The sequence below is a fragment of the Lotus japonicus genome, chromosome 6, assembly GCF_012489685.1.
Source record: "Lotus japonicus ecotype B-129 chromosome 6, LjGifu_v1.2".
In the NCBI taxonomy this organism is placed as follows: Eukaryota; Viridiplantae; Streptophyta; class Magnoliopsida; order Fabales; family Fabaceae; genus Lotus; species Lotus japonicus.
In genome coordinates, this window is record NC_080046.1 from 38299738 (window position 1) to 38315554 (window position 15817).

A 15817-nucleotide genomic window follows, 5' to 3' on the forward strand; every position below is an offset into this window, starting at 1 on the left:
TACCCATTGCCATCCCTACCGGTGAAGCTCCGGCGAGTCCCCGACCTGTAACTCACCCTTTCTCCCATCTCCGAGCACTTCAGCCACACCCACGATCACCATTCATTTCCCTACAACCTGTAGACCAAGTTCCAGTACTCGGAATAGCACGACGGTGACATTTTACGACTCTCCGATCGTCTTCACCGGCAAGCATCATCGTTTCCGACGAGTAAGCTTCTGCAACTTTCTCGTTTTAGCTCATTTTCACTCCAAATTGATCCCTTAAGCATGCTAGGACATAATTAGGAAGCTTTAGACTAGTTTTAGGACCTGAATCGTTGTGAATTAATGGAACCAATTCATGAACTTCGAAGCTCAAATTGAGCTATCGGGTTGGGCATTTGGCCACGAATTGGTTCACCAAATTGATCCTCCTACACTACTGGAAGGTCGTAGGAGCTTTTAGGATAACTAATTGTAGCAATTGAGCCCTGAAGAGGAAAGCCCCAATTGACACTGTTAGAGTGCCCAGGAGCTAAAATTGATGATTCCATTGAACTCAGGAGGTAGAAAACTGTAAGAATGGACTCTTAGATGTTAGTTTTAGGTTCAGTTTATAGATTTCTTAGTTTTCAAGTAGACTATGAATTAAGTGCTTAAAATAAGTGATTCTGAATCTGATTATAAGCTGAAATTGGAAACTTGTGACTAACAGAACCTGAGACCATTGGAAAAATAGGTAGGACTTAGAAGTTATAGCCTAGTTATTAATTTAATTTGCATAATGTGGCTTAGATAATTGAAATAATTAAATAGTAACATTTTGAACTTAAATGAGATTAGTAAGCTAATGACTTAGGAATAACAAGGATAGGAGATTGATGATAGTGTAGGACCTGAGGTCAGAAATAATGATGTGGAAAGAGTTATGAAATTTAGCTATTAAAAATGAAATTAGTTTGCATAATATGACTAAATAATTAAGTTATAGTATTTTAGACTAGTAATTAAGCTAAGTGGATGGTCTAATGACTCAAAAATGATTAGGTTAGATTAGTAGACATGAAAGTATAAAGTCACACCCTAGTTAGTTAAGACCAAGGTCAAGTTAGAAAGGTACTAGTTTAATAGTTTAATGATTTAGATAATTATAGTAATAATAATAATAATAATAATAGTGATAGTGATAATAGTAATAATAATAAATAATTTGATAATTTGATTAGCCCAATCATAACCCTAGCATAATCAATGATGCAGAGGGAACAATCTCAGACCTACAAGATCCTTAGTTGGTAAAGGTTAAAGGTAAGGGGGGTTATACAAGACCTTGTCTTGGTACACAACTCATAAGTTAATCGTTATTACGAAAGAAAGCATATTATTATTTGCTTATGTGTTATTGGATGCATGATTGGATGTTGTGCTTGAAGATTGAATGTTGGATGAATTGTTGTGTTGAATTGCTATGATTGTGATTCGTGCTTGAATGATGCACATTAGAAAGGGATGATAGTACGCTATGGGATATAGTGGTACTTAGGATTAATGAGCCTGAATGGCATGGTATCAGGATTGTCTCTGATATATTGAAGCATCTGAGGTAGTGGGAAGAGGGAAAGGATAATCCCTGATTTAATGAGTTATTGGTACTTGCGTTTGAAAACTTACCCACCTATAACGCCTTAGGGTTACCCATAGGATAGATAGAGTAAATAAATAAATAATAATAATGGGATAGACAGGTGAGCCATTTTCTCTAAGCAATTAAAAGTACATAACCATTAAATGGCGGATTAAAGCTCTCGCTTGCATTCCTTAAACTACCTGATCTTATTAAAGATCCCACCTATATAATACTTATGGTGTACTTACTCAACGTAAGGCAGCAGATGCTCGTTTCTAATTTATTAGAAACTTAATGGAAGTATAAGGGGGAGACGATTGATACTTGAAAATACACTTAAGGAGCGATAAGAAGTAGGAAAGTACTGTCACTACCACTAAGAGAGTGAGAATACATAGATGCCAAAGGTGGTCATGTTCAGAGATGAATTGACCCGGGATTTACACGGCAGTACACCTCTCATGTCTGTCTCGGCAGGACCCCTGAGGTCGGGATTTACATGATGTTTAAGGCAAAGAGTTGCGTCGTGTACTTCTGTCTGTGAGCTACTGAGCGATCATTGTCCGGTAAAGAGTGGACTGTAAGGAATGTCCATGTTTCCGAGACGACTTTCCGAAGATAACGAAGCGATAGCTTCGGGCCCTTAAATCATACTCATCACATGATAAAGAAAATAAATAAAAAGATTGGCGATGAACTCACCATTTCCTACGAAGTAGTGAGAGAAGTCAATTCGAAAGACGAAGATATAAGGTGGACTTAACCATAGTGCATTATAACTTGTGTTTGCTAACATGTGTGTAATTAATGGTATGTTGGCTTGAGTTTTAATGGTTATCTTATCTGATGTGTATTATTGTGCAAAATTGCGTGTGACTCACCCTTGCACTTATTTTTATAAAAAGCAGATAACAGGTGTGACAATGAGCATCCCTCCAGTCCTCGCGATCCACGCTGATTTCCCGTCCCGTGCTGGCTGGCATGTTGACCCAGTCACATGATACTGCTTTTACCAGGGACTCACGATTTTGTGGTGCAGGGATCCAGGAGCAGGGCATATCGGCTTTCCCGTGACACTCCCTATGGTGTTCTCGTTCTTTCTACCGACCCATGCCCAACATGTTGGTCCACAAAGTCCCGGCAGCCCACAGGTGCCATACCCACAGGCAGGCGAGCCTATGGAGACCGAAGAGCCTGTCCCAGCCGTACCAATCACCGTGGTGAGCCCACAGGGTTCTCCTGATCAGAGAGTTCCGCAGACCCACAAGTCTATGGGATCTCCTCCACCCCGGAGGAACTTGTCTTGCTTTCGGGTCACGGCCCGCAAGCGGGTGAGATCCCCTAAATTCTCCCGAGATGCCAGAGTTTACTGTCACATATTCCAGAGAGGCGAGGCGTCCGGAGATAGAGAGTCAGAGCATGGTCCTATGTCACAGCCAGTGTCAGCGCCGGCAACCGGTGGGGGAGTTAGTGAGGAGGATCCGGAGGAGGAAGATCCGAGGGGATGAAGCCGTATGATCCGAGTTTCTGATGATGATGATGACTTATGTTTCTATTTCTGTATTTTGATTATCCGTACCAGACTATGTGCTTGAGGGCTCTATGTCCTCCTTATGTGTTGTTTGTTTGACTGTAGACTTATGCGGTGGATCCGTCCACCAACTATGCATGTTATTTATGTTTTGTGTGATTCGCATCATTATTCCTCGCACTCTTAGGATATAGGGGTCGATTACCTGGGGATGGGAAGGGAATGCTTGAGTATACTTTACTCTTGCGGTCCCGGCCAAATGAGATAACAGTAAGTAGAAAAAAAAAATGTACACTAGTTTACGTCGCGTGCTCACTCCTAAGTGATGGAGTAGGGTGAAGTCGTCACTTATGGAAGGGGGACGTGACACTACATCGACACTACTGCAGAGGATTTCAAAACACCTCAGATAGGTCCAGGCGTGGGGGTGAAGTTGGCAAGGAGAAACGTTGACATCGCGTAGCACTTGGCTGAGAAACGGGGAGAAAGGGAGTTTAACGCCAAGATCAAGGAACAAATATTCGTATACAAAGAAGAAGTGGGAGAACTTGGGGTTATTGGACGCGCGGTGTTGCCAGGGGCGGTCTTGATCCCGGTACCCGGTGGTGCGAAGGAGGTTCTCCAATAGTGGGGTGCTACAGAGACCGCCAGACCTGCGAGCAAGGTCGGAAATAGAATCGCTGGTGGAAAGCTCTGATGGCTGGTCAAGAATTCCTTGGTTAGAAGCATCCTGGACAGTGGGGGGGAAGACTGGCGAAGATTTTCAAGCGATGAGCTTTTATTTCTTCTATAGGGGGGAGGGTCCTTGTCGGGGGCATGATAAAAATGAAGAGAGAGGGGACGAAGAACTAACCGGAAGAAGGCTGTGTGAAGGGGGGAGCAAGAAGGGCCGGGGTCTACAGAGTCGTCGAAGGTAGCCGGTGCGAGAGCCAGGAGCAAGGATGAGAGCAATTGACAATAAGTGGTGAATGGTGGAGCAAGGGGGATTTAAAAGTTAAAGTGAGTAGCGGTTGGGAAATCGTGTCCCATCGTGGTAAGGTGAAATGATTACACTGGGAGAACGTGACGCGGATTTTGGGGGAGTGGGAACAGCACAATAAGTGAAAAGTTGCAACCGCTGAAGTTCATTGGTTTAAATTCAAATTGTCAGGCTTTATTGTGGTTTGAAGGGAAATATCGGAGATAGCGGTTTAGGATTTTGTAGATTCGTTCGACTTTGTGTTATTCTAATTCGTTACATGTGGCTTACTCGCGTCAAGTCATCATGGTCCACGACGATCACTGCTGGAACGAGGCAAGGAATCTAAGCGCTGTCGCCATGAGCCAACTTGTGGACTCGTGGGATCGAAGGAATTCGTTAGGAAAATCAAAGAATTAGTCTTAGGCTCTAGTTATCAAGCCATGTTGGCAATTGTTTTAAGTCATTAGACTTCGGCTTTAGGTAGCTTACTCATGACTGTCGCCTTGTGTTTTTTCTTAAAAGACACACTCAATTCTCATGCTTCGAGCTCGGTGTCTTGTGGACTGGGCGAGACCATAGGGTCCCTCGCCCAGGTGCGCCAGCCCGGGGCGACATACGAGTCAGGAAACTGGGTCTTCTCCCGGGAGGCCCAATTGGCCCATTAGGAGAAATTAGGGGCGCCAAGCCCAACCTCCGAATCTATAAATAGGGGACGGTTACCAATTGTAAGGGACTCTTAGCTCATTTGAGAAATACAAACTTGAAATTCAGTTACTTTCTCTCTCTAAGCGGTTACGCTCTAAACTCTCTCTAGATTCTCATATCACGATCCTCTGACTATGGGTACCGTACCTCATCTCTATGTTCTTGGATAGAACAATATATATTATAAAAATCATGATATGAATTTTTTATTCTTTTTTTCATTTCATATAATTTTATTTAATGAAATAAAACAATATATATATATATATATATATATATATTTCTAATAGGCAAATGCTAGTGGTTAGTTGTTGGTAAATTAGAAAATCCCTTCAAATTTCTCTTCCAAGGTTCGAACCCTGGACTTTCCCCTCCCCAACTCTTATGTTCCCTAACTCTTACCACTTAAGCTATTAATTATTAAATAAAATGTAAGATGCATAAATCTAACATATTTGAACATAAAATGGTACCCAATATGGATTATAAAATATGAACAAACAAGATATGTTTAAAAAAATCCTCTCATCTCCTCTCTCTCGTCCGTTCCCTTCAACCAAACAATACCTCATATTTTTATTGGTTGACAACACAAACAACACAAAAAATACTACACTATGTTTTACCCTTACTAGCAGTGTTATCAGACTCGACCCAGAGATCGACTCGGTCAGGGGACATGATCAATGGGCCACTGATATGACCACTGGATCACTGGTTCGATTGCTTGACTCGATGTATTTCTGAAATTTTTAAAATTAATAATACTAGCTAACACTAATTAATAATACAATTCTCTAAATTTAAAAATACTACCACGACACAAATACCTACTTAAACAACTAATAAGAAATGTTTTACTACCACAAAAAATTACAAATAAGTTAAAAATATCATGAAAAACATAGGTTCTACACTTTAATTATAGAAAAAAAGTGCACCCACAAGAACCTAATACAACTCTCACGCAACCCTCTCGCGATTTCATCTATCTGCTCCCTCGAAATAGAGAGGAAGCTGCCTTGCGAGACATAGAGAACCGACCCGGAGGGCTGGATGTCTAGCCATTGTACAATATAATTGTTATCATGATGAGAAGAAGCAATGTGGTGGGTGACCATGGTGATGATGATTGAAATATGGTATGACGGGACCAATGGTGTAGATGGAGATTGCAAGCTCTACTTTCAAAGCATCAATGGCTGGTTGCTCGAGCTCCGAGATGGAAGGGAATAAGAGATATTGGGCTTTGAGCATCCACGGGATGGTAATTAAGGCTAATTCTAACAGTCTTTGGCTGCGCGAGCTTGCATCGTGTTTACACAGTTTTTTTGTAAAATCGCAAGTAAATTCAAGGATCAATCCAAAAATTGGATTAAAGTCCTATTTTATGAGCTCTTCAAGTCTGACGGCTTATAAGCAATTTAAACATTGCCAACCGTTTGGCATTAACACATCATGAAGGGGATTGAAGTACTCATTATACTTCATTTCAATATATATATTATGGCCTATCAAAAAAAAAAAAACATCGTGAAGGGGAAAATCTGTTAGGCGAATTGATGAGTTTCCAGAAATGTAATCCACACACTCATTGTCACCGTTTTATGTTGCAACCAAGTGAGTTCATGAATTGGAAATCAAGTGAATTGGGACCGAATTATTAGTGGTTCATGAATTGGGGCTCAAGAGTGAGTTTATGTGAAACATTTTCTTTTTCAATAACTACTAACTTCTCTCAATTAAAAATGACAACAACCCCTGAACAAAATAACAAACAATAAAGCTGAAGGTCTAAACTAGAACCAAAAACCAACATCAAGAGCATCCTAACCACTCATCCTAACCACTCAAGTTGGCCACCACTCCTCAATTTCCATAACTTATCCTAACTTATATTGTGAAATTAGTGAATTAACTAAAAATGACTTGTAAATACAGATGAATTATTTAAAATTGACTTTATATAAAAAAGTATGATTTTTTTTTCTTCTAAATATCTATAAACAGCAACACTTAGAATGTTTCATAAAAATATCAAATCACATCTATATTTTCGATCTTATATTTTTTTTAATTCAAATTTAAACATGACAAATTGAAAAATTCTAATTATTGTAAAACATTTTTACATATGTAGGAGGGCAGAGGATCTCCCCGATTGGATTGTCCACAAACTAAGATTTTACTGGGTACGAGAGGATTCACACACTCAACTTATGGAAATATGAGAGTTAAACTCAGAACTTGTAGTCAGTTAGGCAACCCATTGGCATCAATTGGATTATTGTGTAAAGAAAATTGAGCTTTAATTCTAATTTAACCTCACTTTAGGTTGAAATTTGTATGTTCTTAAAATTTATATAATTTACCGTGAGTAATGTGTGTTATATATATTTCTCATGTATCAATTTTTATGGTTTTGACTTTTGTGGTAAATAATTAGAAAGTAGCTCACCTGACACATTTATTGCAACAATGACATACTCAGCTTGCTCTTCTTCACTTAGCTTCCAAGTCTCCATTCTTTCAAGCTCCGAGCGGAACGACGCCGACATCGGCTAAAACGACGCAAAACCTTCATCCTACTAGCAACGCGCACAACCCAAAAGAGGTAAGCGTCATACACAATGACACTCGGCGGCGGATCAAGCTGACGACGGAGCATCTCATCAAAAGGAGCTTCCATCTTCGTCGTGACATTCGACATCGAAGCAAGCCGGATGTTTTGTGGCGGTTTAGGCTTGTCGTCGGAGGTGATGAGGGTGAGCAATTCGTCGGTAACGACGAAGGTTATGAGGATGTTGGGGGGTTTTTGGAGATGGGTAGTATGGAAAGGTTCATCATGGGGTTCGCGTGGCCTCGGCCTGGGTACGATACGGCCACCACCACGTGGGTGGTGGTCGGTGGAGGTGGGAATGGAATTGGGGGTTTTCCATGGAGATGAGGGTGCTCTGTTTGCTATTCAGAGAGTGAAGGAAAATAGAGTGAGTGTGCAATTTCATGGTTTGAATTTTTTTGTTCATTCATGCATCAGAGATATTGGAAGGTTCGCAACTGTGGAAACTGGAAAGCGATGACGACATATGCGATGACGACTTTATTTATTAGGACGACAGGTAGTTCATAAGGAGGTATAATGTTTTTTTACCATTCTTCTGCACCTCCGCCTTGAAGGAATAGGAAGAAAGATGATGATATGTGAAGTGAGAGGAAATACTTGGAGATAGAAAAAAAAATATAAAAATGAGATGAGAGAAAAAGTAAGGTGTGTATGAATCATTACTCCCCATAAGAACTGAATTTTTTAATTATTATTATATAAGAGATGGGAGTTAGTCCTTGGACTATGGTTTATTGCTGGTTGTCGTCCCTGCCGTCAGTTGGGTCAACGCCAGAGCTCCAGTGAGCCCCTGTGGCAATGCTGTCAGCGCCAAATCCGACTCCGACGCCAAATGCAAAGCTGATGCATAAACTGCCAACCCTTTGTCTATCTAGCTTTACACCCTTTGGTATTTCAGGTGTTGTCTCCTTGGAGTTTCGTGGACAAAGGCTTGCAAAAGGCCTCACAGCCTGAATCAGCCGTCGAATCCCTTGCTTCATCATTTCACCTGTTTGTCAATCAAATTGTGTTAGAAGTTAACATCACTTAGCAAACGTTTTGTTTCAGATTTGCATGCATACAAAGGAAGTTAAGCCAAGAGTTGTTAGTTAACAATGCATGGAGTATTTAACATGCTGCTCCGCCCAATTTTGTTTTAAACCAAATACATATCTCATTAAATTTCTTAACACCAAATATCAATGGAGTTTGGTTTGTACTCGCTTTAGGAGATATAGGTAAAGGTCTCTATCTAATCTATAATCTCTATTTTTGCGTAAAAGAACTAGCTCAGCTTCAATTTGGTAAATCAAGTTATTTTTTATCTCAAACCCAGCAACTAACCAATTGATTTTTTATCTCAAACCCAGCAACTAACCAATATCTTAACTTTCAGGTACTGTCATATGATTGAATCCTACCATCTCTGAAAATTTCAGGAAGACATCTTACAATTTGACATAAGAAGATAACGGATAATATACTTCAAAAGACAGAGAGCAACCTCTAGCGGAGGTTTAGGTTGCTCAACAAGAATTGCCACCATTTTGTCCAAAACTTGACCAACTTAGTGTTGCATAAATCTTTGAATTATAAATGTTGAAACTGTTTTTGACAACACGCTGCCGATTTCCAGATTGTGCAGGCAGAGTGGAATTATCTCGGTTCATAGAACGAAAACTATAATTTCCTGGTAATTAGCCTTCACCAAGGCAGCAATGACACCAAAACTAGTAAGCCGAAAAAACTCAAATGGCTTTGATTTCCTTGCTGTCTTAAGAAAGGGATGCAGATATAGATGTAAGTGTATACTACTACTACCTACACTGAAGGGATCTACATAATGATTTGGGTAGTATTTTATTAGCAACGAAGACTGTGTATGGTATTTAATAAATGCATAAAGACTGAATTATTAACATACATCTAGTAAAAACCGAATTCAATCAAGCATAAATCAAAACCCAGAACTATAATCCCCAAAACCCAGAACAATAATCCCTAAAACCCAAAATACAATAACCCGTCAACGGTAAACCCTTACGGGCCTTACCCAAAACCACCAAAACTCAATCGATTAAACCCATTCCAAAAAGGAACCCTATCAACAACGCCAAAACCCAACAACGTAAACCCATTACCCATTTTCCACAAACAACAACCACGCACAGTCAGGAAGTAAAACCAGAAATTAGTCCTACCTTGCTTGTTCGTAAGGGACGACGAAGTTCCACACAGCAACTCCAACTTCGTTATTCGTGTTTTGATTCTGAGTGAGTGAGTCTAGTTTGTTTATAATTCTGTGTGTGAGAGTAATTATCTTTTTCTCAATTAATTAGGTTTTTTATTTTGAATTCTCAGTTAATTAGGGTTAGTTAATAGGGAAGTTTTTTTTTCATAAATAGTTAATAGGGAAGTTAAAAACTATTTAAATCAGATTTTAATTAATTAACAGTCTTTAAAAATTAAGGCGGAAGAAAACAACAGCAACGGCGGCGTAAATTTGAACAACCGTTGCTTATATAATCTTGGATTATAAGAAAGATTCTGAAATGTTCAGAGGGAGCAAGTGCAAACACCCCTTTTGCTCTGATTGCATTTCCAAGCATGTCGCTGCTCAGATTCAGCAAAATAATCTCAAGGTGAATTGTCCAAACCCTAATTGCGCTGAGGAAATGGAGCCGAAACATTTGAACCCGATTTTGCCTGAACAAGTTGTTGTTAGATGGGAATCAGTGAGGTGTGAGTCTTTGATTGCTGGGTTGCAAAAGAATTATTGCCCCTTTAAGAATTGCTCAGTTGTGATGGTGGATGATGGGGGTGAAAATGAAATTGTGACCAGTGCTGAGTGCCATTCTTGCCACAGGCTGTTCTGTGCTCAGTGTATGGTTCCTTGGCATGCAGGGATGAATTGTGAGGAATTTCAAAAGTCTTTAATGATCTGTTTGTTTCTAATGATCTGTTTGTTTCTAAAGAACTTGACAAGAAGGATGTTAAAGGGAAGAAAGTTGAGGGAAAAACAGTGTGTTCCGTCCGTTTGGATCAGACATGATAACAAGTGGAATGGAAAAAAGGCATATGGGGCCATCAAAAAGTTTTCCATTCCAAGATGCGATGAAAACCGACACATGCTGCTGTATTTTGTCTTTTTATTCTTCAAGCTTTATTTTTCCATGGTTTTTTTTATCATTCTTGCTTCATCTTTAATTAGTAATCCATTTCATATTTTCCGATGAATAAAAAAAAAGTAATCCATATCATGAACTCCTGTATTTCACGTATTGATGTTTGCATTATTAAATAATAATTTACTTTTTAGGGTTTTATTATTAACAACTACCATAATAATAAATCATAGATAAAATATATATTATTATAATAAAATTCTAAATATAATTTGGAAGATAAATATTAATTATCATATGATTGCAATTTAAATTTATTATTTAAAAATATATTAATTAATATTGTGACGTTTTTATTAAAAGAAAATTATATAAAGAAGACTAATATAATAATCATGTATACTCCACTCTCACTTTTCCTTTCATACTCCATTCTTTTTCACTCAATCCAAACAACTCAAAAATCATCTCATTTTCCTCTTATATTTTTTCCTCTTATATTTCATCTGCTCATAAGGGAAAAAGATGATGAAGATTCAGAGAGGAAGTTTCTGAAATTGGCTAAAAGAAGAAGGTGGCAAAAGTGTCCCAAATGCAGCTTCTGTGTCCAAAGAACTAGTGGATGTGAACACATGAAATGCAGGCGCTTGTGACCTTTAATCTTACTGATCATTAATCATTTTTTTTTCTATCTCTTGTCTTTCAATTGATGCATTTCATCAATAAATGGTAAAAATGTAATGGAAGTATGAGTGATTAACTGATTATGCTTGTTTCCTCCATTTACTCTTAGTGTGGATGCAACTTCTGTTACAAATGTGGCAAGGATTGGAAGCATGGACATATATGTGATAAACATAAATCCACATAAGATTTCACAGTTAGCTTGGAACTCTTGACATACATAACTGAATTTTTGTTTGATAATCAATATGGTCAGAAATGAAAGATTTGCAATTATCAATCTCTAGGATAAGATATTTATTTTTGTGTTTTCATACACAAATTCTTGACATGTATGGTAGGTCAGTTGGTGTGTATGCATTTGTTATATAATTGTCATGTATGACCATGGCTAATTTGGTACTTAATGAGATTTCAAGTTTCATATAGGGTATGAATTTCCAATTATGCTACACATCTTATGTCATGTAAATGAAAAGAAAATGTAGTTTGTATAAATGTCTTGGTGTATATTTCAAATTGGCAATAGGCATTATTAGGCACTGATAAGCTGTAGCATAAAAAAGACTTGTTAATTAGACACCTATATATATCTCATGATTTGTCTATCTAGAAAGAGATAGCAAGTAATCAGGTGAGGGATGTAAGGCCCGAGTTTTTAAGTTCATGCTAAGTGAATAAACTTCTTATTCACGATTAGGGTTGATGTAATGTGAAGGGAAACCTGAACGAAAGTTTATTAAATGAAATAAATTTATGAAGGAGGAAGTTCAGGAAAAGTCAAAGGATCGTATCGAAGTCGATAAAAGTTATAGCACGATCGTTATACGCTTAAACCTAGGTCAGAAACCCTAGTATATAGCTAATTTTCACTTTTAGGCACGCTGGCAGTTAATTCCAAAAATCTTCAGAGAAATGTTAGAACTTCTCTTTTTCCATATATCACAATCATTTCGAGGCGAAACTCTAGGATCTACGAACGTCCGATTCCAATCATCGGAAGTTTGCCGAAACCGAAACCCTGGTATTTCAAAACCCTAGAATTTCTCGACAATGAAGACTTTATCTATTCAGAGCTTCAAATGGATATTCTACACGCGTACACCTATTTCTCTTGATGATTTCAATCTTTCTTCCGAAGGAAGTTTTCCATTCCGACATTCGATGCAAAAAGCAACTTATCGGGTAAAATAGTTTTACACCGACTTTGCACCGACTTTGCATTAGTTGCCAAAAATACAAGGAGACATCTTCTTAGCTTAGGAATTCCTTTGCCAAAACCTATCTTAAAATTCATGGAGAATGACGCCGGAAAAATCGGATTCGCGAAACTTTCATTTTCCCGCGAATTTCCACCTTCTATATATAGCAAATAAAGGAAGAAAAAACACAATTTTCCTCCATTTTCTCTCCTCTAAACCGCGGCCAAGAACAAGGAAGAAGGAAGAAGAGTTTTTCTTCATCGTTTGCTTGATCGTCGATCAATCAGTTGCTACTTCAAGGTTTCGAGGTATAGTCGCTAATCCTTACCTCCGATCGCTTTTTCCATAGCTTTTCTGTAGAGTTTTCTGAGCGGATAGTTTATGGGTTTTTGCAAAACTATCCTGAATCTTTCATTTCTGATTCTAAACCTCTTCTATGTATGCCCAAGATCACTTCTGCCGGATTAGATTTTCCGTTATGTCGCCGGAATTCCGCCGGAATCAATTTGAACCTAAAATACCCATTTTATGTAGTTTTTGAGTAAAGTTCCAATCTTTAGGCTGTAAACTATCGCCTTAGCTTAGTGCTAGTAGGATTAGTTGTCATAAACGTCGTTGGTGACGTCCCTGCAAAATTTTATTTTTGGGATTTCAGTTTTGAAAATCCTAAGTTAAAAATCATGACCAAAATACCCCTGCGACAGTTTTTGATCCGATAATTTTTCCGAGTTCAGAATACCCTTAGTTACGGCTTATGAAAGCATAGGAACCAAGTTTGATCGAAGAAAAATCGAACCCTACAATTACCTATAGTGGCCGAGAGCTATAAGGGGGGAGGAGGAAATTTCCTTTTCCGAAAACTTGTCTTTTCGCGCTAGATTATCGTACCTTAGAGTATAGATTACTTCGAGTAACCTTAGTAAGTATCGATAGCTTAGTTTCCGATAGATTCTGATTGATTTTTGTGGTTTTGTTCTAAAGGTGATTTTGAGGAATTTCCTGAGGATCAACACCTTGCTTGTGAAGAAGAGTTTGAAGTTTTTGCTGGAGAACCTTCAGGTGAGGGCTTCTCACTGAATCTCTAGTTAATGCTTAGGGTCGATATTTCGACATTGTTTACTGTTTATGCACTGAGATTGTGTGTGATTGAAAATGTTTTCTGAGGCTTCGGCTGACAATGTAGATGATTCATCTACTGAATGTTTTTGAAGATTGACTTACATGCTATGTGCTATGTGGGTAATCTAGGATGTGTGGTGCATGCTTTATATGCTAAGTGCTAAGTGTTTATGATGCGATTTATTGATATATGACATGTTGTTGATTGTGATGATTTAAATATGCTTTACACTGAAAATCTGAGATTCTGAATGGTGAGAATAGCGGGCAGGTCATGCCGATTTTATTTTGAGAGTTTTGAGAAAGTTTGATAGGACGAACGAGGTTCGGGCCTTGTATAGGGTTTATGGATCGAGACATTCTCTGGAGTCATTTGGGGATTCGAAGATCCCGAGAACTTATAGGAATTGCGATAAGACTAAAAAGGATATTATTTTGAAAAGAAAATTCATAAGACATTAAACAACCTCTAAATCTTTAAGTAAGGGTAATAATCTCGAAAGGAGGCTTTGGATGAAAATCATAGTTTGGAAAACGAGAAGTGTCGTCGGATCCAAGTGTTGAGTCTGTTGTTGTTGTGCTGTTGGAGCAGCGTTGGTTGTTGTGCTGTTGGAGCAGCGTTGGTTGTTGTGCTGTTGGAGCAGCGTTGGTTGTTGTGCTGTTGGAGCAGCGATGTTGTTGGGCTATCCTGGGGATAAGTCCGGGGAACCGTTAGTTCCCGAGTATGTGATACTCTTGTGCTGTTGGAGCAGCGATGTGTGTTGTGAAGTGTGTCTTTTGTCGCAGAATCGACTTTACCTTAGGGTAAGCTTTTAGAGACTTTAACTTCCCTAGAACACGTGGCGACGTGTCGAGTGAGGACGGAGACGTTGTTTGACTAATCATTTTGCATACATGCAACATTAATGAGGTATTAACACAGGACGTACTCTGGACCTCGTCGGATTCCAAAATGGTCATAAGACCCGGATTTCCGTGATAGAGCGTCTGTAGACGTCTCTTGTAGCAGACCGAAATGGCAGACCTACGGGTTACGGCTGATCTGACTACCGTTGTTGTTGGAGTAAGAGGCACGCGGGCCGAAATGGCACCACCGTGGCTGGTGAAGGGCTGATCCGTTGATGTCCATCCGTTCCGGATTGCATATTGGTTGACTGGGTTAACCTGCATACATATCATGCAACATGCATACTAATTTAGTTGTTGAGTGTGATTGCTATTTGATTATCTTACTTGTAACATGCTAAGTGTTATTATTGCGTTCATGTTATTGTGGAACATGCAACCCTAGGAATGATATCTTTAGCTATAAGCCTAAGTGGCTATCTATTATTTGTACCTATTGGATTTATTATCTACATAGTTCTTTAGAGTTGACCCTCGCGTCTTCTGTGTGTGTTTTGGCGGACAACGCCTTTTGTCAGATGAACATTGCGGATTGGTTCGCAATGGTCCACCCTTCGGGGGGGATTAGGTACGAGATGATCGACCAGGACGACCCCGGGTCGTGGGTGGTTGACCCCGCGAGCCACCGAGCGACGTATTCGGGGCGTATCATGGAGGACCACGTGGATAGTGGAGGACTCTTGAGGTCAGGAGTGTTGAGGCGATGCTCTATCAGCTTCAACTTGCCACCGGGCGTTCACTGTGGACCAGGTCTTGGAGGAGCACCGCCGCCACCGTCATCTTCAGAGGAGGAGGATCCCTCAGAGGAGATTCCAGTGGGAGTGCCTTCGGCAGGGTCTAGTGCACCCTCCGTTGCGATCATTGATGATCAGGGTTCGGGCCCTAAGCCCGTGAGTCCAGCATCGGAGAGCGTTGCAGGAGCGAGGGGAGGACGGATAGGGTTGATAGACTTGGTCGTTCTGGATTTCGAATTCGGACGACGATCATGCTAGCATGTAGGTTCTGGTGCTGGTGTGAGCTCCTCAAGATGGGATTAGTGTAGGAGTAGAGTCTTAGCTCTGAACATCATCTGTTTCTTTTGGGACAGGGTAGCTTCCCACCTATAGCTTTTGTGTGGTTTCTTAACAGGAATCACAGAGAGTTGGTTGGACTTAGGAGGTCTTGCTTCAGGCCGATGGGCCAGCTGATTTTCAGTTTTGAGGGATGGTGTTGCGGACACTTCACCTTTATTTTCAGTCTGTACATATTGCCTTCGGGCGCTACACTTTTCTTTCCGTCACTGGAGGTTTACTCGTGACGAGGTTAGTACTACAGCGGGGGCTGTTTATGTATTATATATTAGTTCTGATTTTGTTATTGTTGGGTTTTATTTA

General features: G+C 39.6%; 1 protein-coding gene and 1 long non-coding RNA gene across 2 annotated transcripts in view; one reads left to right on the forward strand and one right to left on the reverse strand.

The window, feature by feature from the left end:
* Positions 1-8065: 8065 nt before the first annotated feature.
* On the reverse strand, positions 8066-9713 carry LOC130724059 (uncharacterized). The gene is made up of 2 exons (XR_009014420.1): positions 9610-9713; positions 8066-8417 (listed from the first exon to the last, which is right to left on the reverse strand). It is a non-coding gene; the product is annotated as an uncharacterized LOC130724059 (long non-coding RNA).
* Positions 9714-10083: 370 nt separating this feature from the next.
* The window catches only part of LOC130725267 (protein FAR-RED IMPAIRED RESPONSE 1-like), a 35925-nt gene continuing 30191 nt past the window's right edge, over positions 10084-15817 (forward strand). Inside the window, exon 1 of the mRNA XM_057576512.1 lies at positions 10084-10291. Within this exon, the coding sequence (XP_057432495.1) occupies positions 10084-10291 (208 nt within the window). The remainder of the gene's footprint in view (positions 10292-15817) is intronic.